The sequence below is a fragment of the Callorhinchus milii genome, unplaced genomic scaffold, assembly GCF_018977255.1.
Source record: "Callorhinchus milii isolate IMCB2004 unplaced genomic scaffold, IMCB_Cmil_1.0 Scaffold1, whole genome shotgun sequence".
Taxonomy (NCBI): Eukaryota; Metazoa; Chordata; class Chondrichthyes; order Chimaeriformes; family Callorhinchidae; genus Callorhinchus; species Callorhinchus milii.
In genome coordinates, this window is record NW_024704742.1 from 66,464,649 (window position 1) to 66,490,374 (window position 25,726).

At 42.8% G+C, this 25,726-nt stretch overlaps 1 protein-coding gene across 6 annotated transcripts in view; it reads left to right on the top strand.

Moving 5' to 3' along the window:
• fam53a (family with sequence similarity 53 member A) overlaps positions 1-24,841 on the top strand; it is an 85,168-nt gene extending 60,327 nt beyond the window's left edge. For 5 of the 6 annotated variants that reach the window (XM_007897948.2, XM_007897950.2, XM_042333632.1 and 2 more), the window contains one exon: positions 23,951-24,841. In XM_007897948.2, coding sequence (XP_007896139.2) covers positions 23,951-24,295 — 345 coding nt within the window. In that variant the 3' untranslated portion in view covers positions 24,296-24,841. 6 annotated transcript variants of the gene reach the window in all.
• The last annotated feature ends 885 nt before the right edge of the window (positions 24,842-25,726 follow it).

Below are 25,726 nucleotides of genomic sequence, written 5' to 3' on the forward strand. Positions count from 1 at the left end.
AAGGCGAGACTAGTACTGTCAAATTAGGATTATTGCTTGGCTTATATAAATGGAGTTTTAGAAATCACTTCTTAATATTTGAAGATAAGTAGAATACTTAAGTGCCTTTTGAGTTCCTGCAGTTACTGTTGCGTGCTGTCAATGAAAGTGCAGTCATTGCTTTGCATGCTTAACGCATTGACTTTCATAGATGAACACCTTCATTAAGGTGGGTTTAAAAAAAAGTGTATGTCGTATGCAAATTGTCTGCAATTTTTGCTTTCCTGCTCGTCTGCTATACTGGAGCTTTTAATTGTTGAGAAGTTTCAATATTCTGTCATCCAATTTTAAATTTTAGATCTGATGTTGTGCATAACCTCACTGGAATCACCTTTGCAAGATTGACAGGAAAAAAATGGTATTTCAGTTAGTATCCCAGCTAAGACCGAGGATAACTAAAGAGAAAGGTCTTGAGACTGGCCTAATGGAGGCAAGGGAGGGGGCGGGCAGAGGGGCTCTGGGATAGAGTTCCAGAAGGAGAGGGCAGAAAGGCTGAAGACCTGACCACTGATGGTGGAGCGGGCAGGGCGGGGCACGTGAGCAAGTGGTGCTCACCGAGCGGACAATTTGTAACACTAGTCGGTTGCAGAGATGAAGAGGAGCAAGATCCTGAAGGGCTTTAAAGTGAGGATGAGGATCTTGAACTAGAACCTCTGAGGGACTGGGACCCAGTGAAGCCGGGAGGTTAGTGGAAAAAAATCATGTTCGACTGAGGGATAAGGTTGTGGGTTGAAGCCCCACTTCAGAACTTGGTGAACAACACAGCTGAATTAAGCACATTTTATAAATGCAGAAACAGCAAAACCTCTTCACGTTGTCATTTGCAAAAGGTGCTCATTCCTGAAGTTCCTGTTTGGAAATTGAAAGTAGAAAGTGGCCAATTCTGGTTGTGTTCCGGATTAATGCGCACTGCAGAGTTCTCGTACGTTCGATGAGCCACACAGTTACTTAAATTAGCAATTGCCGCCTACAAAGGAAAATGAGTGGGTGCTTATTGAGCAGTTCTGAAGCAGCCTTGTTCTTCTCTTGGTACAAAGTCCTTGCATGTCCTTTTAAGAAATGACAGCTAACAGCTGGTGGAGTATATTAAACCAGCTTCTTGCCTGCCTGCATCATTTCAGAGCTGAGTAAATAAATGTACAGTAAAAACGTATTTTGCAAAGCACTGTGCTTTGTGTGTGTGTGCCAAGTCAGTTCAATTGCTTATTTATCTCCCTTTACACATACACCTGTTGACTTAAAGCCTTCTTTCTGATACCAGATCAGGTGTCACAGACAGTGCATTCAGATGAATTGAATCATTGAGAGGGGCCACATGGGGACATGTATTGATCAGACCAGCTGCTGAGGGATCTTTACCACAGACATATAGATCAGCTCCCCATAAAGGCAACAAGGACAAAAGGCTCTATATGGGAAGCTTGAACAGGCATTTCTGGCCATCCTTTATATGCAGTTATGGCAAGAGGNTTTTTTGAAAATGTACAGTGACTGTAAGCTGCAGATGTTTTAAATATCTCCCATGAACAAAATGAACAGTATTCCGGCACACACATGGTGATACTTAAAACTCTCCCTTATCACTCTGCCATTTTTTTAAACATGCCTAAAAATTAGTCATGACAAGAATCCTGCTTAAACCTTCCAGACGATGCATGCATGAGAGAAAATGGAACAGAGTAGGAGAAGGAAGAGGAGTGATGGAGGCTTGTATGGAGTATAAACACTGGCGCGGATTAGATGGGCTGAATGGCCTGTTTCCATACCCTATCACTCTTAAGTAATTCTGTGCAACTCTGTGAGCACTATAATTTTCATGGCTGATAATGATCCGTTACCATGTTCGGTGTGACATTTTTCTGAACATAGTGAGTGAGGAGGAAGTTACTGGTGTCAGACATTGTTACACTCGACTCAATCGAAAATAAAAATTAATTGTAAGAAGAAAATCGGGGCGGTAACGGGACTTTGTGAACACCCTGTGGGTCATAATAATCCTTACACTTGATATGGGGGGAAGTTTGGGGTTAAGTTGGCTGCAAGGTGACGGGACTGATGATGGAAGATTGGAATGTGTCCTCTGTGGCAGTCTCCATAGTCCAATACATGAGCCAGGCCCCCCTCAGGACTCCAGGCCACTACTGATGGTGGACCAGCCAGGCTGGCTCATTGGCAGGAGTTGTGCCTTCCTTGCAACAGCTCATCTGAAATTCCATTTGTGTGTGTAATGGGGATGTGGAACGTGTAAATGCTTCATTTTAATCTAACCCACATTGCTCAAGAACCACCACTAATAATCAAGCCTTGAATTCTATGTGGAAAGTGCTCTTTGTGAAGCCTGTTTTTCTTATATTAAAAGGGTGCCAGAGGCACTACTCCTAGTGTAGTGGCTGCTGCACACCTTAATCATTGTGTGTTTGGAAGTAATCTACAGGGTCTCGGCTGCTTTGTTTTTTCAGCTCACAGCCCATGCCCTTCAGGTGAAACTTTTAATTGGATCCATGGAAGGTGCTCCCCAAGGTATAAAAAGCTGAGTTCAGTCTAATCTGATGAAATATGCATTAATTATATATATTAATTATATTGATTATATACAATCATTAATTGTAGAACTTATTCATTTGTTGAAGTTGATCGATAAGACACTGAATAACCAAGGCTGCCAAGGATAGCAGACTTAATCGGGTGTCAAAATGATCTGTTTAATCTAATGCAGCTACATCAAGATCAGTTGTGGCGCACATTCATGCCCTGCAATTGATCAAGAGCAGACCCGCCACTAAAGAGCTGACATAATGAGCTATGAAATGCTCTGTGTGCTCCCTTTTAACTACACACCCGTATGTGCAAAACAATTTTTTTTGTTATTTGCTGATTGTTTTGGCGGTAAAACACCTGGCAGTGACACTGTCATTTTGAACTGTGTTCGAGCAAGTGAGTGCTGCATGGGTAATGGGAAGTTCCACCAAATTTGGAACCTGTGAACTGTAGTCGTTCACATCGCAGTGTCTGGCTGTTCATCCAAACACTCCCCATAGGGCCAATATAGAAATAGAAATTTTCAGCACAGGAATAGGCCTTTTGGGATAGTAAGGGGTGCTATATAAATGCAAGTTGTTGTTGTTTCGGTCCTTTGTTGGTTTTATTTGGTGTCTCTGATGCATGCGGATACCCATCGCTGTGCTTAAGAGCATCTAAACCAGATGACAAACATTTAACAATTTATATTTATAATTTATACAACTTCTTTAACCTCATTATCTGTTTCGATCCTCAGTTGTCCTTCCTAAATCCTTGTATTTAATATTGTGCCTTTTTTTGAGGGCTCATTACTCAGGAATGCGATCTACCAATCGAGTAACAACCGGTTTCCTACTTACTGCTGGGTAAACAGAGCTGTGGAGTAAGGAAACTTGCCTAAGGTTTTGCTCTGCCTAGGAATCGTAACCGTATCCTCTCGCTTGCCAGGTGAGCACGCTAACCACTATGCTACGGGACTCCACATATAACACACACATTCGTAAGGAGGAAGGTGACCTAAATCACAGTCAAAAAGAGAAGTTTTCAGACTGGCTTTAAAGATAGGGAGGGAACAAACAAGATGGATTAAGTTGGCTCAGATGGTAAGATGATCATCTCTGAATCTGAAGGTTCACGATCAATGGAATTTGAGCTTATGGTCTAGCCTGATAGTCCAGTCATGGGACAGCACAGTATTGTTGAAAGATGCCGTCTTTGCAACTGAGAAGTTAACCTGAGGTCCCATCTGCCTTTTCTTTAGGCATACATCCTATGTGAAGAGTTTCTCAATTTGTCCAGATCAATTAGCATGCCTGCTGCCATGTTTCCCTACATCAAGTTGTATTGCTTCACAGAAATTACCTGTGCAATGTTTTGATAGAAGGTGCAATAAAAATACAAAAACCCTTTTTATGCAAACCTAATGAACGACCAGTTTTACCTGGAGCATTGTTGACTAGGAGAAACTCCCTTCTCCTTTCGAAAAGTGTCACGGGTTCTTTAACGTTTACTTGAACAGGCAGACGGGGCTAACGTCTGATCCAAAGGAAGCCATCGCTCTCCCAGCATTGCACTGGCGTGTCAGCCGGGGCCATGTGAGGTCTAAATCATGACGCGGTGCTTGAACCCATTCCAACTCTGAGGCGAGACTCCGACCAACTAGACAGGTTGACACTATTCCTAAAATCAGTCACCAATCAGCTATGAACTGAAGCTTGGTCCTTGATATAGATGTTGAGCACTGACGTCTGATGATTGAGCACTGATTTGCCATCAGACATTGCTTTGTTCTAGCCATGGCTTGGTTTGAGAGCACAGAATGAATTTGTTCCCAACAACCTCCTACTTAGTAGGGCTGCAAAAACTACAAAACACAAATGGAAAAGGCAACCTGTGCACTGCTCGTATTTGGTTGGAAACTGTTCATAGGGAAAAATAACAGTTAGGCCCTTAGGAAGCCATATGGGTTAACAGTTTGACTTTGACCACATCAGTTTGCATTGTATGTGGACTGGAGTAAACTCGTGGGAATAATAAACCTTGGGAAAGCCAGTGTAGAATGCTGAATATTTAAAATAAATCCAGTGAGGCAAAAATTATGCTGCTCTAGGGAGGCAGCAAGTGAAATTAGACAAAGTTTCTGAAAAAAGATTACAAGCCCCAAGTGAGCTGAGAAATAAAGACCGGCTTTGATCCCCAATTGCCTTTTAGAATGCAATAAATGCATTAGCAGCAGTTACCTGCCACGTTGTTTCCATGCTAATCCAGAGAGTTACAAGTCCATGTTTAAACAATAGGCAACTTCAAACCCGTCTGGAACCACTGCATCCTTCTCTCTTCTGGATACACCTCTGCGGCTCTGAAAGGCACTTTCTTAAAACCCCTGTCCAAGGGTCCTCGCTTCGTCTCCTCACTGGCTTCTTCTCCTGCCCCCTCATGTCACATAAATTGTTCTTCAGTGCTTTGTCCTTTCTTTTTCCTAATCTACATACACATAATAATAATCCTTGCATTTGATATCGTGCCTTATGTTGTTGTGACTTCTCAAAGTGCTTTACAGAATATATTGTAAAGTGAATTGACTATTCTGTGGGTGAAATTGCGCACAGCAGTGTTCCACAAACAGTCATGGATCGAGTTACTATTATTATTATTTATTTTTTGAAGGGATTATTACAGCAACAACAACTTGCATTTATATAGCGCCCTTCATGTGGGTTAGCATCCTGGAGCGCTTACCCCCCGCAATGCGATCAGCCAATCGACTTAACAACTGGGTTCCTATTTACTGCAAGGTAAACAGAGGCATCTGGAGTGAGGAAACTTGCCTCACGTTTTGCCCTGCCTGGGAAACAAACCCGGGTCCTCTCACTTGCAAGGCGAGTGCCCTAATCAGTACACTGCAGGTACTTCATCTGCAAATTAGGGTTGGGTAATAATGCTGACACTTCAACATGTATATAGGTGGCACTTCCTCTCACTTTCTACATATATGCAAGAAAGGAGCAAGAATTATTTTTACAAAAATTATAATAAACAAGCTTTAACGTCTTGAAAATGTTGAAACCTTAGGCAAGTCTCCTTACTCCACACACCTCTGTCTACCTAGCAGTAAGTAGGAACCCAGTTGTTAGTTGATTGGTGGATTGCTTTCCGGGTGTAATTTCTCAAAAAAATCCACGGCTGTTTGTGGGACACTGCTGTCCGCAATTGGCTACCACGTTTCACCCACAAAATACAATCAATCCACTTTACACGCATTCTGTGAAGCACTTTGAGACGTCTCAACGACGTGATAAGGCTCTATATCAAATGCAAGGATTGTTATCTTTCTCTTTTTAAAAAAAAACATTTGCGCTTTCATTGTGGCTTTGACCAAATCTATCGCTTAAAATGCTTTCCCTTTGCACTTTCCAGCTGAATCCTCTTTCAAAAACTTTGTAAATCCTGTTTCTTAAAGGCTTGGGTTTCTGTGGTGCTACATTCAATACATAGCCTTGCACGCCAACATCCTGATTCTATACTATTCCAGCTGTTTTAATGGATGAAAGTGATTCATGGCAAAACATTTTTGGAAAAGTGTCAAGTGTCTGAACACCAAATTGCTGAACTTTCCATGATTATGTGGAGTCCTGCAGCATATTGGTTAGAGCACTCGCCTCGCAAATGAGCAGACCCAGGTTCGATTTCCGGAGAGGGTGAAACCTTAGGCAAGGTTCCTTGCACCACACTCCTCTGTTTACCTCTCTTTCTGGTTGTTAATCAATTGGTGGATTGTTTCTGGGGGTGTTAATAATCCTATCCATAAAAAAAATTATTTGGTCACTCAATCCACAGCTGTTTGTGGGATACTGCTGTGCATAATTTGCTGATCCCACAAAATATACAATCATTTCACTTCCCAGCAAATATTCAATGACATGATAAGGTGTTATGTCAAATGCAAGGATTATTATTATTTTACTTACAGCCTCTTATTGGAGATTGTTCTGTCCACCTTTCACATCAAATGGACGTCTGGTCAAGCTTTGCAAAATTGATTAGAAATGAAAATGAATGCTGTAGGGAGACAAGCGCGGCAGCTCATCTGCACTGAAAGTTCCACAGACAACAAATGAAATTAGATCTGAAGAAGAAAGAAAGCAAAACTAGGACAAAAGATGTACTATTTATTTATGATTAATAAAGTCACCAAAGCATATGTAGCCTCTGATCCCAGCCCAGGGTGGACAGTGCTCCCGCATTCCATGTTTCTTCACATTACCAGATTCTACACGTGGGTGCTGGGGACTGATTTAGGAGTGCTTCCCCATTCCCTTCCCTGCGGACGTTCATATGCACCTGCAATATATTCACATGTACTTAAACACACATCTATGCACATGCTCAGTAAGTATTGACATGAATTGTACTGGCACTAATTGTACTGATACTTTTAGTGTTCATGTCTATTATAATAATCAATCCTTGCATTTTATATTGCACCAAATCACATTGTGGAAATGTCTCAGAAGTTCTTCAAAGGATTTATTATACAGTGTGACTATGTATTTGTAGTTGAGCATGGCAGGCAATTCACACACAAAGTGAATGACTGATTTTATCTGTGGGCTTCTTGGCCAGGACACCAAGAGAAACTTGCTTTTTTTGAAGAGTACTGTGGGATCTTTAACTTTGTGAACAACTTGTACAAAGACAGACTAAATTCTATGAAGACCTGAGCTGTGGTGGAATTAACAGTTGTCATAACTAATATCTATTGAGCCTTTTGAGATCATTGTCTGAGAGTTTACATTTTTTTAACTTGATGTTTAATGGTGTGGCACCAAAAGTGGTTTCCAATATTCAACCACTTTTTTTTAAAACACGATATGAGCTATAAAGTGAGCAGTGGAAAGATTTTTTTTATTAATGCCTTTTTGGGTTTGGTTCAGGCACGACACCTACACCTGTCCTTTCATCAAAGTTGCCTCTCCGCAGCACTCAGGTTTGCGTTTCAGAGTCTTGTTTCATCACAGTTTCAGCTGGATGTTGGCTCAGCAAAACCTTCATTGAGCAAGCAGCGCTAAAGGGCTTTGCCACAGTTGTAAATAAGCAAAGGTCTTGACCGCTTTTCCGCATTCTAAGCTTTGTGGTGGGGAGGGAGGAAGCGGGAGTTGCTGAAGGAACTTCCCATCCACCTGCACCTGTCCTGCTCTCCTACAATCCAAAGGAACTTCACCACACACTTAGCATTTTGAAGCCTCGATACAAAGAGGGGCTAATATTTTCCCTAGCTCGATGAACCAAGCACTCTTGTTGTGTTTTATTGAATTCTGAAGCTCTACAAATCTCCCCACAATATTAGTGCTTTGTAAATTATATAAAACTGCAGTAGTGCAGCGTTTGATTTGAGACAAAATTGGAAGACATTTTTAATTTCATTTTGTAAATGATGGTAATTTGTTGTTTTTTTTCCCTTCACTCATAAATACCCTGTTCCTCCTTAATTTCTGGAAAAGTTCACTGTTTTTTCTCTTTCCCTTGAGGTCTGATTTTCACAATGAGCCAGAGCCAGGCATGGCCTGGGGCTGGGAGGAGGGGTGCGTAGCTCTACGAGGGTTCCATAGACATTCCCTTCAATTTTAAATTAATTTTCTCCCTGAACTAGTTTTCACCAGTCAAGATTGGCAGCTTGCAATGTATTGTGACAATGGACATTACACCCAGTCTCCCTGCCTACCGCACCCCATATTACTCTGCGGAGCCAGTCTCCCTGCCCTGGTTCCTGCACCATTTTCTCTGGGACTTTGGCATTATATTCCATCTCTCTGAGCCATCCCTTGGGACTACAAGGCCTACTCCCTCCACGGGTGCCCAGAGTTCTGAACCATGCCCTGGGCCTCATCAATTCACTGCCACCCTCCCTCCTCAGCTGAATTTATTACTTGGCATTCCATCCCACCTGCCCGCTTGGCACAGCTCAGCTGGTAACTCGCCACATGGGAATTCCAGGCAAAACCGTGTCCTACTGTTTTAAAGTCCCCTTTTTCATATGTAAAAGTGAGCAGTTTTTCCTTGGCTGCACACAGGAGCTTCCCAGGTTGAGAATCTGGCAATGGGCATTCTTCAGCTCAGTGCCAGCAAGTTACATTAGGGATGTTATCAAATGCAGTTTGTCCCACTGTGCAGGTTTAATTCTTGTGTTGAGTGGTGTTTGCTGCTACCACAAGCAATGGCTATTCCTGTGGTTTGTTTAGCCAAACTGAGTGCTTAATACCCCATTGTGTCAGCCTGGCTCACATGGTGTCACTTGTATCTCTGGGTCAGAAGCTTTTGGGTTCAAGCTCCACATACATCATCACAAATATAGCCTAGGCCAGGGTGATCCAACCTTTTGGCTACTGTGGCTGGATGCCCTATTTGAGAAACGTCTGTGGGCCACATAAGCAATGTTTATGTTATACCTTCCAGAAACATAACATTTACTGGTTATGGAGAGAGTGGATGAACCAGATGAAATGGGGGGTCAGGGGGTGGGGGGTGCAGATTTGGCCCTTGGGCCGCCAGGTGGATCACACTGGTCTAGGCTGAAGAAAACACCAGCCAGTGTCATGTCCCCACCCCACCATCAATGACTGAGCTTTCCTCCATTCTGCCCCCTGCTCTGCTCTCTGGAACTCCATCCTTGCCCCCTACTTTTGACACCACCTTAACATATCTTAACTATGCTTTTGCCCCCTCCTCCAAAACCACCGTGTGAGCTTCCAATCAGCTGTGCTAAATGCTTTGAGTGTACCTCCTGACATGGAAAGGTTCTACATGTACAAAGGGTCCAAAACGACATGTTACTCCTTTTTTTCTACAGTGCACTGACCAACAAATGTGGAAAAATTATGATAATGTATTTAGAAGCAAGTAATTGTATTCAGTACAAGCTTTTTAACTGTATTTAGATGTTCAGAGGGTCAGTGTGAGCGCCATCATTTTCAGTGTGACATCTTCTGTAACATGATGGAGTGATGAGGAGAAATCTATCTCTGACAGCTTGTTTCAGCTTGTCTGTAGTCTCATACTGCTGTTTTGTAACGGCGTAACAGGACTTTGTGGACACCCTGTAAATAAGCATAAATTGTTGACGCTCCACTTGGGAAGGCACTATGAAGTGCTATCTTCAGATGAGCCTTAAAATCGGGGCCCTATCTGACTGTTCAGTTTAAATATCCCACGTCACTGTATGAAAAGAGGAAGGAAGTCCAGGTCTGTAATCCTCCAGATAAATCGGTCATTCACTGGCTGTGTGTGAGATATTGTTATGTGCAAAACGACTGCTGCATTAGTCTAAAAATAGTTGTCACACTTGGACATGATTACTGTGAAGTGCTTTTGAGGCTTTTCAACATTATAAATATAAAAAATAAGTATGAAAGTTTTGAGTTCCAAAGAGAGACCACCTTTCGGGAGCTGCTCAGCAGAAATGATTTACACGACAACTTTAGTTATTAGTCATCTGCCTTTTAAAATAGTTTGATGATGCTCTTGATCTGCGCAGAGTGAGTTATGAAGCAAAGCGAGTGTTAATGTGTTCTAGGGTTTCAAATTAAACTATAAAAAGCCTGGATGGCCTGTGCAAGTTTGTATGGAAGAAGAGGGATAAATTGTACCATGCGAAAGCCATCACCTCAGATGAACTGTTGACTGGCTCCTATCTAGTGCTGTCATTTAATGTTTATTTGAGAGGGGATCCATCACGGCTTAATGAATAGTTGGTAAACTGCATAATTTAGAAATTTTTTGAAAAGGTAAAAAATGTGATTTGCCTTTTGTGTATACTAATAATCCTTACATTTGATATAGTGCCTCATCACATCGGTGACGAGGCACTATATCAAATGTATTCTCAAAGCGCTTCACTGTAAAGTCAATTGACTGTATATTTTGTGGGCAAAACGCTGCAGCCAATTGCGCACAGTGGTGTCCCACAAACAGTCGTGGATTGAGTGACCAATTTTATTTATTTATTTTTGGGGGGACTATTACCTCCGGAAAGTGATCCATTAACAATCAGGTTCCTACTCACTGAAAAAAATTAAATTGATCCTTTCAGAACTCACTGGACGTTTTCTGTGCCCTTTTTCTCGCAAAGAGCTGAATCGTTTTAAATGTGTGAGTTTTGAGTTTTCTTTCTTACCTTCCCTCTCTCTGCCCGATCGTCCAGCACAGGATATCTGGTGTCAAAATACAGAGGTGTGATCATGTTTGCGTGGCAGATCATATCTGGAGAAACTGAGGGGTTGTAAACCTGACCTTGTGGCTTTATTGTAAATGCAGGATCTTGAACTGTCTTGCCCAACATTTTTAAATATGTTGCTCAGATTATATTGCCATCCCCCTCCCCACACACGCGCATGTTTAAGATGTTCACTTGACGTTGTGGCAGAGTAGATGGAAAACTGAGCTCAGCTTCTGCACAAACAAGCTGCAGTTGGATATTGTGTATATTTCCCTTCGCTCGACTGCCCTTTTAATAGAGCAGAGAAATGGATGTTAGAGAGTAGCTGCAGTGGAGCTAGAACTGGCCACAATGATACCGGTGGCCACGTTTTATGTGACTCTTAGAATCTTATAATTAATAATCCTTGCATTTGATACATCGTCTTTCAGGTTATATGATAATTAATAATAATAATCCTAGCATTTGATATAGAGCCTTATCACATTATTGAGACGGCTCAAAGCACTTCACAGAATATATTTTAAAGTGGATTGAATGTATTTTGTGGGCAAAACACGGTAGCCAATTTCAACAGCAGTGTCCCACAAACAATCGTGAGCCGCCAAATCTTATCACACTCCATGTAATTTAATATTCTTCTTTCAAGCATCTTAAATAAAATAATTCTTATATTTAAGTAACAACAATATATTGGGAGAACAGAGGACACGAGAGGCAAGCAGGACTGCAAAAAGTGACTGACAGAATATATTTTAAAGACAGCAATTACCTGTGAGGCAGTTTTTAGACATTGCCATGTGATAAAGTGTTATTTCAAACACAACATTTGTAATTTTATTATTAACTGCATCAACAAACTTGTATTTGGAACCACTGCAGATCTGAGAGTGAAGACTGCATGAAGAAGAGCTGGTCTCTGTTTATTGCTGTCTCTAAGCCGTGGCACTGCATTTCTGTGGCTAACTTTGTTTGTGGTTTTTAAGGATTACTAACATGAGACCATCACCAGCAGCTAAATGCAGAGCAAATCAAAATAGCTGACCTCGAAGTTCAATCGAGTCTGAGGGGCAGTCAAGTCTCTAATGCTGTCGTCTTTGGTCGAGGGGATCCTATATTCAGGGAACAAATTGCAAGAAATCCTTTCCCCAGAACTTTTAACTGAAACCTTTCATTGCGGTTTCTCCTCACGACACAGTAAATGCAAAACGTCTTTTGAGTCACTTAACTTCCTTTTACGTTTTTTTTTAAAAACTTGCATTTGATACAGGGACTTCCTGGGTTGCAAGATTTCAAAGGCTTAACACAATTAGTGCGATACTTTGCAGTTTTTTCTTGGGAGTAGCTGTAGTCTAGAGTCTAGAGTTCACGTTTGGAAAAAAAACTATACCCCAATCTGTGGAGTGAACGGGCATCAGGGACTTCTCTATATAGAATGGTCTTGTTTTGACTCTGTGCTTTAGGTCTATAAAATTAGACCCCACATTATAATGTGTCTGTGGAAATAAATGGCTGCCGGTTCTGCTCCTCGGGTGATTAGGCTGCTGCTGAAGTCATTTCTGGCACAGAATGGCCAGCTCCTGCACATCTGTGCAAGAAACCGAACACTCAGCCAGCTTGGAAAAGCTAGAAATATCTACAAGAGCAGTCACAGCTGAGCCAAGTCCGGGCAAATGTACCACCTTTCCATAGTCGCAGTCCACAGGATAAATTGTTATAACACACAAGGCACTTTATGAATGGATCACCCTGTATGATGTTAGATTAGCTTTTTAACTGTCTGCCACCTGAGCTGATGGGGCTCGAGTTACCTGACTTGTTGGCTACACTTAGGGTTATGTAAACTGCTTTACCTCAACTGGTGGGGTTTCATGCTGTTGAGAAATGCCCCGTTTCTCGACCCTTGAGATCCGTTAAGAAACATTTGGGAAATTGACTTAATGCAGGGAATTTCATATTACATCAACCTGCCAATTGGTAGCTTGTATTTCAAGCACTGGATTAAATGCTGACAATAGCTGTTCTAACTACAGTATCATGGCATTCTTTATCACCTTACTAAATCATATCCATACTATAGTTCTATAATTTTGATGATTCAAACACTACAGGAATCTGCTCTCAACTTTTGATGTAGTTGTTGGCTCTTTCCCAAGACCTACAGTGAAAAATCATGTCCTTTTACTTTGGGCCGATTGAGTTGAGGGTGGTAATATGAGACATATTGCATAGGCCTTTCCCTTAATGATTCAAGTCATATTGACGTAATGCTGCTTAGATGGAATTCTTGTTGTTGAACCAATTTTTAATTTGATTCATGTAGTTGGTTTAATCTGTTTTGAGTTATATAATGAGAATTTAGTTGATGACAAATAATAAATACAGCCCGTTGCAAGATTTTGATCAGCCGTGTGTCTGACATCTGGTGAGACCCATCACCATGCTTAAGAGTATCCAAACCAACTGAGTTCCACGAATCCCAACCGTTCATGAAAATTTCAGATATTTTTATTGGAATGGAATACGCACTCTCCCTGGAGGGACGCATCCCGTTCATCTAGTTCCAGAAAATATTAGGTGCAGGTTGACAAGAGCTAGACTTGGGGACCCCTGAGTGTGCGTTGGAGTCTTAACCAGCTAAAACCGCATAACTTGCCATCACTGGTATTGGCGATGATGAGAAAAACTAAAATATTGTGTGCCTACTACACATTGAAATTAAATACAGAGTAAGAAAGGAATTTGCAATTCTGAAAGACCTGTTTGACTGAACATACTTGTAAAACATCTTACGTGTAGGATGAAGGTCTTAATGCCACTCTGATAGATCTAATTGAAAGCAGATTGCCTTCACCCTCTATGGCTCAGTTGTGAAATGCTCTATAAAGAAAAATCATCACAATATGGGTTTGATATCTTATTTGTGCTGATTTAATCAGCATTAACAGGATTGCAATTCATCCTGTTGGTTACTCATTGTTTGTAGGATGTCAGTAGAGCACGTTAGCTGCCATGCTTGCCTCCAACCAATTCATTCAATTTCTAAGTGATCTCTTTCTGTAAAACTCTTTGAGATGTTTGTTTCACTTAAAGTGCTGTTTCAATGTGATTTGTTACAAATGCTTGGATACAGGGTTTCCTAGAGCAGTTATCTGGAGGTTTGGGATCTTAACAATAAAGCAATTCCAAGCTACAACTGCTTGTGAGGATACTGACCAGTGAGTTTGGTTTGCCGTCACTGACATTCATCACGGTAACAGAAGTGACAATGATCTTGGGCCTACTACACATTTTGTGATCAAACGTGAGGAAGAAAGGAATGCACAAGACTATAAAAGACCTCCGTAGTCTGTTTAGCTGAACACTTTCAGTGAGTTGCTTTTGAAATGGAATATTAAAGGAGTCGGAGTATGTAACTGATGTTTGTTTCAGCCCCTGAGTTACGATGACTTGAAATGTTCTCCATAATGTTCTCCATAATGCATTGCTTCCAATGTAACAATGTCTTTCCATGCCACTCGAGTAACTGAAGCATCAGCTTACTGGTAACCTACTAGAGCTGACGCTTTGACTGTAATATGAGAGACTGGCTCCTGTTTATTTTAAGTGCAGAAACTTGCACAGTGTCTGCCCAAAAGAATGTGCGAGTGTGTAGACCCTCATAGCGCCATGGCACGCAAAAGGAATGTTGCTGGGTGCCCTGTAGTGTCCGTGGTTTATGTAATCTGGTTTTGAGCGTTTAATCACAGTGTAAATTGTTTCGGTGCACGAACAAGGAAGTGGGTCAAATTCATTTTTGAATTAGCCTGTGTTTTGGTTTGGGGTGGTTGCAAAGCACATATTTTGCATGGGTTCCAAGGCATTGCTTTGCACATTATATTGTACTGACTTAGAGTACATTTTTAGATGCATTTTGTCTTAAAGTGGCTCAGATCAAACTGGTTTCTTCTCAGTGCAATTTATCATTTTCCCATCAGATTAGGAATATTAGCTGAAAAGATTTGAAATGCTCCCCCCAACACACACGCCTTGCACAGGAAACTACCCTGGATAGGTTACACCCTAGTTTGTGGCTTATACTGTTGAGCTGATAAAAGGCAGCCAGAAAGCTTGCTGTTTGTAACTAGATGATTTGCTGGTCCATTGGACTACTGTTCTGGCAGTCTAAAACACTGTGTTTGTGGTGGTCACTAGGGTGTGAGCTAGACACAGCAGTGCATTCCTGCTTTGCACTGAGTCTCCTCTAGACTTTGCAAGGTGTACCTCTTTTCCGAGGGAGAGAGCTCTCTATACAAGGCCATTTTGCCACGCCATCATACAGTCTCAAATTCTGTTTCTTTTAGTCTTCTGCAACACCAGAGATGGACCCATTTACCGTTTAATTAATCTCTTCACCTTCAGTTGTTGCACGTTTGAATTACCCTGCTTTGCACTAGGGGTTCAGGTAGTAAGGAATATTACAGGGTTAATCTGCCTCGCGATGTAGGAATGTGCCAAAGTCATTGATAACCCTGCTTGTTCAGCGGTTCGTAGGCACCCAAAGGTGGAGTGAGTTACAGCCATTACTACGTTAGTCATGTAACAATTGCCATATGTTCAAGGTGTATTCAGTGGCCTCAGAGCTTTTCATATACAAGCCGAGGATCTTAAGGCACAGATGGCTCTGTTTGCCCCTGATGGTTCCTATGATGCTGAATTACATTGTGCATGAGGGGATGTCAATGGCAACGTGATCAGTAAACCAGTGCTCAAAGTGCAGATAGATCTACTCGAGGTTTACGGGCGTTGCACCACTGGAGATCATCTGGATGTGAAGCTTCATTAAACACTGCAGGCCCTGGGATGTAATTTGTAGTAAAATTTTAACATACGATAGGGAATTGCTTAGACAGACCAGGCTTGTAACCTTTTTTGTTCTGCATTAGGTGAGGTATAAACAGAATAATCCCACTTTGCTGTAAAGGTCTCTAATGATTGTGCAACATCTGTCCTTAACTACACACCACAACCTTCATCACACCTTGCTCAATGAAGAAGCTACGTAAAGTGGGCTCAGTACAGGCTCTCACTAAAATATTCATTTTTGTATGGCTCCCAAAGACTGTCCCACTGAGGTGGTCTGGTGTAATTATCTTCATGTGCAATACTGGCACATTTAACCATAATTGGTCCTTATGTGTGTACGTACATCCCTGTCTCTGCTTCTATGTGTCTCATCAACCTATATGTATGTGTCTCTCTCTCTAGCTTGCTCTCCAACTGCTAGTGTCCCTCTCTCGTCATCTGTATTTTTTGTGTGTATATCCCTTCTCTATTGTCATGTGCATTTGTGTCTTTTTTTTCCTGTGTGTGAATGTGTGTAGTTGTGTGCATTTCTCTCACGCACACACAGTGATTACACGCTCCTGTACGGCAGCTGCAGCTCTCAGCAGTGTTGTTTCCGGTGAGAGCAGCTGCCTCCACTCTTCATCTCCCTTCACTCTAACTTTGTTTGCTCTAACAGAGTCAACTTGTTACTAAATATCATTAGGTTTAATGAGCTTGAAGCTTGGCTGTATTGTAGCAGTCGCTGGAAATGCTGCCCGGAATGAGTCTTTTCAGCTGGTTTATTGCAGTTAATGAGAATTTATTTCTCAAACAGGATTTTATCTTTTTATCAGTCTCTGGATTTCAGAAGCAGACCATCCACCTGGAAAGTGGTCATTGATTTAAGCAGAGAGCGTTCAAATATACATTGGCAGATAAATTGTAAAGAGCTTGCCTTTCGTAGTCAAGATTGTCCTAACCTCTGGTACGCTCTGTCTCCAACCATCTGTCTCGCCCCTCCTGAATCTGTCTTTAAATCCCATCTTAAAACTTACCCCTTTGCCCAAGGCTATGGTAACCTCCTCCCTTGCTCGGCATTCAACCCTGCTCAGATGTTCTCCTACGTGACAAAGGCTGTATAAATGCAAGGTGTTGTTTTCATACACTGTGTTAAAAAATAATCCTTGGTTTCAGTTGGGTTTTGCATAGTTGCCCAGAAAAGGATTCACTTAAAATAACCTGGGATGTGTAAGCATTGTAAGTCCACTTGTGAAACTCATTTCAGTACAAAGTAGAGTGGAGGATCATACGAGTGAAACCGTGGCACATCAGATCTGTAGCTTTGCACTGAAAAATTGCACTAATGTTGTGCTTCCTTTTACGTAGAATAACCTCTCAAAGCACTTCACAAAAAGACAGTAGGTCACCAAGCAGAGACGAGAAGCAAGGCAAAGGGATTTTGAGAGAGGTCCAGAGAAATGGGGCCATCGTGGCTGAAGCGTTCAGCCACTGATGGTTGGAATGGACGGGGTATGAGACATGCAGTGGGCCAAAAGGAGTGGAGGCTGCAGGCAGAAGAATGGTGAACCTTGTAATGATGGGCTGGAGCAAGAGCACAAACAAATTTGAGGGTTGGGATGAGGATCCTTTGCTGGGGGACAGTGAGCTAGTGAGAGAAGGCAGGCTCCATCTTTTTGAGTGAAATTACAATGCAGATCTCGGGTGCTCTAAAGAATGAAAGACATTTTCTCAGAATACTTTGGGAGCAAGAGCAGCTCAATGAGATCCCACTAGGCATTGTGATCAGTATAGGTTCCTGGGGGAAATCAATACGTGAGAAACGTTGAATTTTCTTTTTAATTCCATCCATCTTTGAGACGTCTGGAAGAAGTGAAAAGCGCTATATCAAATACAAGGATTATCATATGATAATACATCTCGTGTCTGAACACGCTGTTTTTCCACTGCTTAACCCAAAACCAAGTCTGGCTTCCAGTAAACAGACGCTTCGAACACAAACTTAAGCTATTAAATTGCTTTGACAGTCATGTCTTGTGTTGATTTGTATCACACTGATGTATTCGGTATCGTCAAATGCCCCGGCTTGTGCCAAAGCTCCAGATTTGCTGTGACCTTGAGGTTCTCTATGGTTGCATGACACACAAAGCGTTTGGAGTGGCTTTGGTCATGTATTAGCTTCTAAGCTTCAGACTTTACTTCAAAACGTCTCATCTCTATGCACGTATCAGAGCTTGGTGCACTTGTCATCTGATTCTGGTCAGACTTATGTTTAGCAGGTTGGAGGTGACAATCCTAGTTGTGTGTGGTTGTTGCAGTGTCAATGGGTTGTTACTCAAGCCCAAAAAGTCTTGAGTCTATTCCAAACATCTCGTGGTAAGCAATCAAGATAGTTTATTAAATAACAATTCATGTCGATCTATTTGAAATTGAGCTTTGAATAAATATCTGAGTGGGCAGAGGAGGGGAGAGAGAGAAACGGGGGTACTTCCACGAATTTAGAAAATGTTATCTCTTATTTGTCGATGGCTACATTGTGTTTGAAAGCCTTTCCTTGGGATGAAGGAGGTGTGTTGAAGTGGTAGTAGGGTGCAATTGCTTAGTGTTTAGTTCCTGCAATGGGCAAGGGAGGTAGTCTCTCTCTCCAAGTACTAGACCATACTGACAAGAAAATTACTACTAATAAAAAGTCCAATCACTCACAATCACACAAATACACAGACAATCACAACAGTGGGGCCTCTCAAGTGAAATCCATTTACCGCTTCTGGAGCCACCCTCCCCACAGTGATGTCAGGTAACCAGTGAGCGGTCCGCGGGCCAGAAACTACATTTACAAAGTGTTTGTTGCGGAGGAGGGTGTTTATAGTGGATTCTGCAGCCGCACTTCTCTGTTGGCCCAGCCGATCCCTTTCCAGAGACCGCTGCAGTTGACATGCTTGCTGTATCATAATGCCGGTTTGCTTACTGGGGGAGTAGACCAAAATGCCAGCGAGTGCGCAGCAAGCCCAGAATGGCTGACTTCCGCAACAGAAGGTCACAGTTGATGCCACTTCCTGCATGCTGCACGTGGATTTTGAAATCCAGATAGTGCAGGTCATCCTTGCACGTGCCCAGTGAATGTGTAGTGCTGACTGGTAATCCTGCCCCATTATACTGTTCGCTCTGATTTTATGGACCCCAACTAACGTATTATAATGGGGCTCTGCTGTGTGTGTGTGTGTGTCCGTGTATGTGCGTGCATGCGCGCGCACATTCGTGCCCAGCTGTCACAGCTGGCTGCATGCCAAAGGAACACTTGCTGTTCATTCAGAGGAAATGCATTAGTTTCTTAACTGGAAACCTGAGGATATTTTTTTGAATGGAGCTGAATACCCGACGAGTATTGTGGCTTTAGGCAAAAAAGCTTCCCATTGGAATGGGAGCTGGTAGATGAGATCCAGCCAGGCTGAAGCCAAGACAGATCTCAGCCTTTTCTTTTGAGCAACGCATGAACAATCAAAGGGTCTTTTTTATCTATTGTTCCTGGGAAGGACATCTATTTAAAATTCAAATTCCAGCAGGCTTGGGAAGAAGGAAAACCGATAGCGGTAGACTGAGGCACGAGATGATAATCAACCATCAAGACTGAGCTGTGAACAAACCAGGGCTTTGTTCTCTGACAGCAGATAACAGGCTGGGGTACTTAGCTCTGAATAGAGGCTAGAGACATTCAGTGCAGTGAAAGAGCGCTACGAAGGTGGTAGACACTGAGAGCATCTGGCGTTTCGCTTCCTTCAGATTCACTGTGGGGATCACAACATGAAATTAGGCCAGAAATGATCTTTAATGAAGTGAGCTCCTGTGTTTGCACTCCGCCTGTACTAAAGGACAACACTCGAGGCCTTGGGAAACGAAAACACATTAAACACAAAGGTACCCTGTAACAAATGTTACCAAGTGGGTTCAATCTGCCCTGAATTTCATGTTCTCGAGTTTCTCTTTCTTATGTGCTCCCCCCTCCAACCACACACACAGGCACACACTCACCAGATCTAATATATTGCACTTATATAGTTCCTTTCATACAGGATGGTTGTCTCAAAGTGATTTACACAAACAGATATGGAAGAAGTGAGAGTTTGAAGATGGAGTTCAGGATTTTGAAGGCAGGTGGAGGATAGATACTCCTAGATAGGGAGAGGACACACTACAAAGGTGTTTGGGGGATTGATCAGCAAGCGAGGCCATAATAGCTGAAAGTTTGGCTATCAACGATGGGATAGAGCAAATTTAGTCATTATATGGATTAAGTTTTTGAACCTTGTTTGTTTGCGTGTGTGTCTATGTATGTGTGTATTTATGTAGGTATGTGTGTGTGTCTCTTGTGGATTATCAGACCATGGGAAGAAATAAACCTGAGGCTGATTTTTGTCCATCTACACACGTGTGCCATCCTTTGTGACTCTTGAAGCAGTCAGAAGCCATAAATCTGCTCAATGTGATCCACATCCTTTCCCATCCCAAATGCAGTGGGTTCAGTAGCTAATTGTAGCAACTTCAACTGTTGATCAGCTAACATACAGACAGGAATTCCAACCTGTAAATTAGCGTTTGCCCGAACAGTGTATCTAAGCAGTGGGTCATGGAGTGGGGAACGGGACGAAAGTAGAAGTAGACGTCTTGGGACCATGTTGTCTAGTGTTTATTACAAAACTTCCAAGATTTCAATATCCCAATGAGACTTAACACCTCTGTTTTATGTCTCTGTTTATCATGGCGTATGCTGTTGCATTTGTTTCAGTCCCTTGGATCTTTGGGCTGTGCTCAAGCTACAGGATAACATCACGTCATTGTGCCCTGAAAGCTACCAATGGCAACTCATTCGTGCTGCAGTAATCTGATCTGGATGCCCTGTTAGTCACCCCACCACATGAAGGTGGTGTGAGGACACTGCCCTTCATTGTTGCTCCTTCTGTTTGGGCATGAATTCGACAGCCAGTGTAATAATAATTCTTGCATTTGACATAGTGCCTTTCACTTCAGGAGACATCTGTGTTTCACAGGATTTTACTATCAAGTATATTTTTGCAGTCAATTTGTCCTACAGCCTTGAAGTGAATGACCAATTTTAGAGTTCAATAGCGTCTTTGGCAATACAGCGCTCCCCCAACATTATATTGGAGCATCAGTCTAAACTGGATTCATGGTGTTCAAGAGTCAGAAAGTTGTGAACCCACAACAACTGAAGCTAGATTAATAGCTGTTCATTTGTATAATGTAGAAAAATGGCTCTAGGGGTGAGACTACCATTGGATCATGGGTAACTGAGGAGGTGGTATTTTACTGCTGTAACCCCACTGGGCTGTGTACACCCACAGAACCTGGGCTGTGTCCACCCCAGCCCCCCCCACCCCCGGGCTGTACACTCACTCACAGTGGAGTTGTGCACGCACTCACAGCCCAGACTGTACGAGAGAGAAATTTGCTTCAGTTGCCAACAATCTGTGAGATATTAGGAATTGAGTTCTTCAAATTTTCCTAGCTTTACATTTCTTATATAATTATAAATTTAAGTGTGTGTGAACATCAGTATGCAGTGAGTGTCCTGTCTTACACATGATCCTTTCTAGATCAAGCTCTGCTATTTTTATTTCTGCCATGTTGCAGAAGCAATGAGGTGTTGAGTCCTGTCCCATAGGGCGCAGTTTCCTTGAGAGCAGCCATCGTCACTGCAGCAGTATTGGGGTATGATTGTGATGTTTTTCTGGCAACAAGTGGAACCAATGGCTCCTTCAATGGTGTCATGGGATGTACTGCAGACCAATTAACACATGCTGCTCCATCAAAGGGTTAATATTTACTGCATTCTCCTGTCTTAGGATTGTTTGCTGGTATTGACCTTTCAAAGTCCCTTTTTTCTCTCTCTCTTCCCTTGCAGTTATGTCATTCAGAAGTTGCAGTGATCAGCTATTTTCTGGTGTTTACTCTGCGCAACCAGAGTAAATCCTGATTAGAAGCCACTCCCCTGTGTTACAGCTCCAGATTGTACAAGTCATTTCCTGTACTTAAAGGCAACGCGTTTTACTGTCTATCATTACACAATTGCATCTTTAAAGAATATGAAACACGTGGGAAAGGAGCGGAGGAATGCTTTACTTGTCACTCCTGCACCTGAGTTTGTGTATGTGTCTGAAGATTGCAGGCGCACACTTAATGTGAAGAGACTGGAGTGGCTCAGTTAACTGACTTACCACAGAAGGTCCACCTGAAATAATAGGCAAATGATCCTGAAAAACTCAAACCTCCACTACCGATCCATTCCACTAAAGCAGCCTCAATGCAACTGTTGCAGTGACTTATGGTCATCCTGTCCAGATAGATTGTTGTATTTACTTGGTGAGGTTATTACTTATAATCCATTGCTCTGCGCTGTACCCTATGGTTAAGACCCTACACTCGGGGCAGTATCTTAGAGCGCTTAATAGTGGCACAGCTGGAGGGAGGGAGGAGGTTACTATAACCATGATCAAAGAGGAGTGTCTTCCAGCGGGGAAGGTGGGGGCAAGGCGAAGGGATTGAGGAAGAGATTCCTAAATTTCCGGAAATAGTGTCTGAAAGTACGGCTGCCGATGGTGGAGCGGAGGGGACGAGTGAAGGTAGTTGGTGGTGGTGTGGGGAGTACGCAGGTCAGAGAGGTTGGGAGGTTCCAAGGCATGAAGGGATTTGTAGATGAGTGTGAAGATCTTGAAGTGGATCCATTCTGTGATAGGGAGCCAATGGAGCCTGGCAGTGGGGTTATGGAGTTTAGAGTGGGCGAATCTCATCCACCTCTATCAGGTCCCAACCTGAGAGAAAAGCTTTAGTGGCTATTTCATTTTCGTGGCTACTCATCCAATTCCTCAAAGATTCCTCAATATGTCCCATCGCCCAGTAAACCTGAATCCTTCTAATGTCCAGAAACCTAGCAGTTTCTTAATTGAAACCATTTAGTTCTTTGTTCCACCACCTGTTTTGCTACTTCGTTCCATGTGCCTCACTTGGGAACAGGATGAGGCTGTTCAGCCCAACTCGCCAGTTGTAATCCCATTACATAGCCTTTTGCCATACAATTTAGCATCTTATTTCCCAAGTACCAACATCTTAGAACCATAGAAATTTACAGCACAGAAGGCTATTGTGAGTCTCCTTCGTGCAATCCTCTGTCCCATTAAATGCAAGGATTATTGTTAACCTGCCCCTGTAACTGACTAATTAAGATATTTGTCTAGTTCCGATTCTTTTCGTCTCCTAATTCTTTTTGCCTCTTGGCCTCTCTCTCCCATTCCTCTCACCTAGACCACATTCTCACAACACTCTGTGTGAAGAGTTTTCTAATCCCACTTCTAACTCTTAATTCTTGACTAGCTGTAATTCTAAGACTGTATCCTCTTGGTTTGGATCCCTCGCCAGAAATGAGTCGTCCACTGTGTAGCTGTCAATTCCCATCATTACTTTAAACCCCTCTTCAGCTCTAAGGAATACAGACTGTCTAACCAGCTTCTCATTATACCTTAAATCCTTGCATTTGATATCCTTGCATTTGATATAGCGCTTTTCACGTCAGGAGGACGTCCCAAAGCGCTTCACAGAACACACTATAAAGTGTAGTGACTGTATATTTGTGGGCGAACGCGGCAGCCAATTGCGCACAGCAATGTCCCACAAACAGTCGTGGGTTGAAAATGACCAATTTATTATTGTTGTTTGTTTTGGAGGATTATTGTCAGGCGGTGGAATGAGGAAACTTCCCGAGGTTTCCCGGCCGGGGATTGAACCCAAGTGTCTCGCTTGCAAAGCGAGTGCTGTAACCACTGAGCTACAGGACTCCACACATAGACTCACAGACACACACAGACACTCACACACACAGACACTCACACACACTCTCACACAGACACACACACACCCTTTCTCCCCCTCTCCTTCCCACCCCCACCCCTCCAAACACACACCTTCTCCCCACCCCAACTCACTCTCACACACTCAGCTCCCACCCCTCTGTGGGATGGAAGCGGGTGAGACGGGGGTATTGTTTGGGTGGGGGCTGGTTAGGGGGAATGGTGGTTGGGGTGGGGGGGCTGTTGGGCGAATGGTGGTTGTGTTGGGGGGGACCGGACCGGCAAGTCCCTGGGCTGGCTGGTTGTGGGGGGGGGGGGGGGGCAGCGTTGTGTGTGTGTGTTGGGGCCGGTGTTGGGGCGGGGGGGCTGGTGTGTGAGCGGGGGTGGGGGCTGTTGTCGGGGGGGCTGGCGTGTGTGGGGGCCTTAGCCCCTTCATCCCAGATGTTTCCCCTTTATGCTTTCTTTAAATAGTTTCCCCTTTATGCTTTCTTTTCAGACGTTAAAAAACTCAAAGAGCCTTTGCTCTCTGGACTATGAGGAAGATGATGATGAAGATGATGATGACGACGACCACCATATGAAGACAATTGTATCGTCTCCGTGTGACTCGAGCGACCTTTTAATGAGCATCATCACCCCAGGCTCTAGCCCCATCAAAGAGCATGACCCTGCCAGGTACCACATCCCTGGTGGGCGAGACGGCTGCTGCTCAAGGAGTTGCGGGAAGGAAGTGGGCGCGAGTGAGAGCGAGGAAGACACAAGCGATTGCGAGAGCACCGAAGAAGGAATATTCCCCCTGGACTGTGGTGATCTGGATCTAGAACAAATCGAGAACAACTAACGGGGCCGACTTGTCGTTCCTCAATCGGACTGGTTGTTTTTTATACTTTTTGTTGTGGTAGAGGATTACCTTTGCATAACCCCGTGTCCATTATATAAAAAAAAATTCTATTGGTTAATCCGGGCTGCTTGAAGGTTTCTTGTGCAAAGCGTCAGTAGCCCACGTCATTGTGTGTGCACGAAAGAAAGTTAAAGGGGGTTCGGTGACTTTTTAACAGCGGACGCACTGCTTTTCGCCAGTGCTTGATGTTTGAGCAGCCTGCGGGGCAATTAAAAGAGTGATTTCAATTGAATTTCATCCTGCAGGATATTTTTGGACTCTGTAGCTTTCGAGATGGAAGAGAAACGCTGACCTCCTGCAAAGTGGATGTTTTTTTAAAAAGAAAAACGGGGGCAGTCTCTTAATAAACCGCCCAGGTTTAAGTACAGTGGTGTCTGTATGGGTATCTTGCTGCTCTTTTTTTGTGGAGAGAGAGAAAAAAGTCAGTGTTGACTCTTAACATTTTACACTGAGAGAAAAGTAAATGGCTTAGTTTTTTTATATATTNAAAAAAACTCCCAAGGAATCCCAAGGCCAGCTATAGACAATGGACATCTCTCACTGCGGTCACCAGAATGTAATAAGCACTTGAGCTTCGGAAAGGAACTATGATTACCTGTTGTGATCAATTTCCCAGGAGTCCAAACCCTCAGCAATACTAGAAGGAAAGACTCATCGTCTTTAAATGAAATAAAATGGATTTTTTTTTGCTTTGCATTTTCCTTTTGCAGTGCACATCCTTTATTTCCTGAATGATTTTGGTATTTTCTATTCTAATAAGTTGATCCTATACAGTTTAAAGTAGAATTTTACAGTGTGCAGATACACATTAAATCGCTCTGCGGGCAGAGGTATCCCAAGGTCAGTCTTTGTAAACCTTTTATTTTGCCATTGACTTACCACTGCAAGCATGCAGTAAAATGATTTGAAAAATGATTATTTGCCACTACAGTGAACTGACAATTGTCGCTTTACAATAATATATTATACATAATATATTACACAATCTTTACAGATAATAATAATAATAATCCTTGCATTTGATATAGCGCTTTTCACGTCGGGAGGATGTCCCAAAGCGCTTCACAGAACACCCTGTAAAGTGAATTGACTGTATATTTGTGGGCGAACGCGGCAGCCAATTGCGCACAGCAATGTCCCACAAACAGTCGTAGATTGAAAATGACCAATTTATTATTGTTTTTGGTTTTGGAGGGATTATTATTAGGCTCTGTGTGGAGTAAGGAAACTAGCCCAAGGTTTCGCGCTGCCTGGAATTGAACTCAGGTCTCTCACTTGCAAAGCGAGTGCTCTAACCACTGAGCTACAGGACTCCGAGATATAAGTAACTCAGATATGAGTAACAGCACAGTTCATCTAAAAAAATCTCAG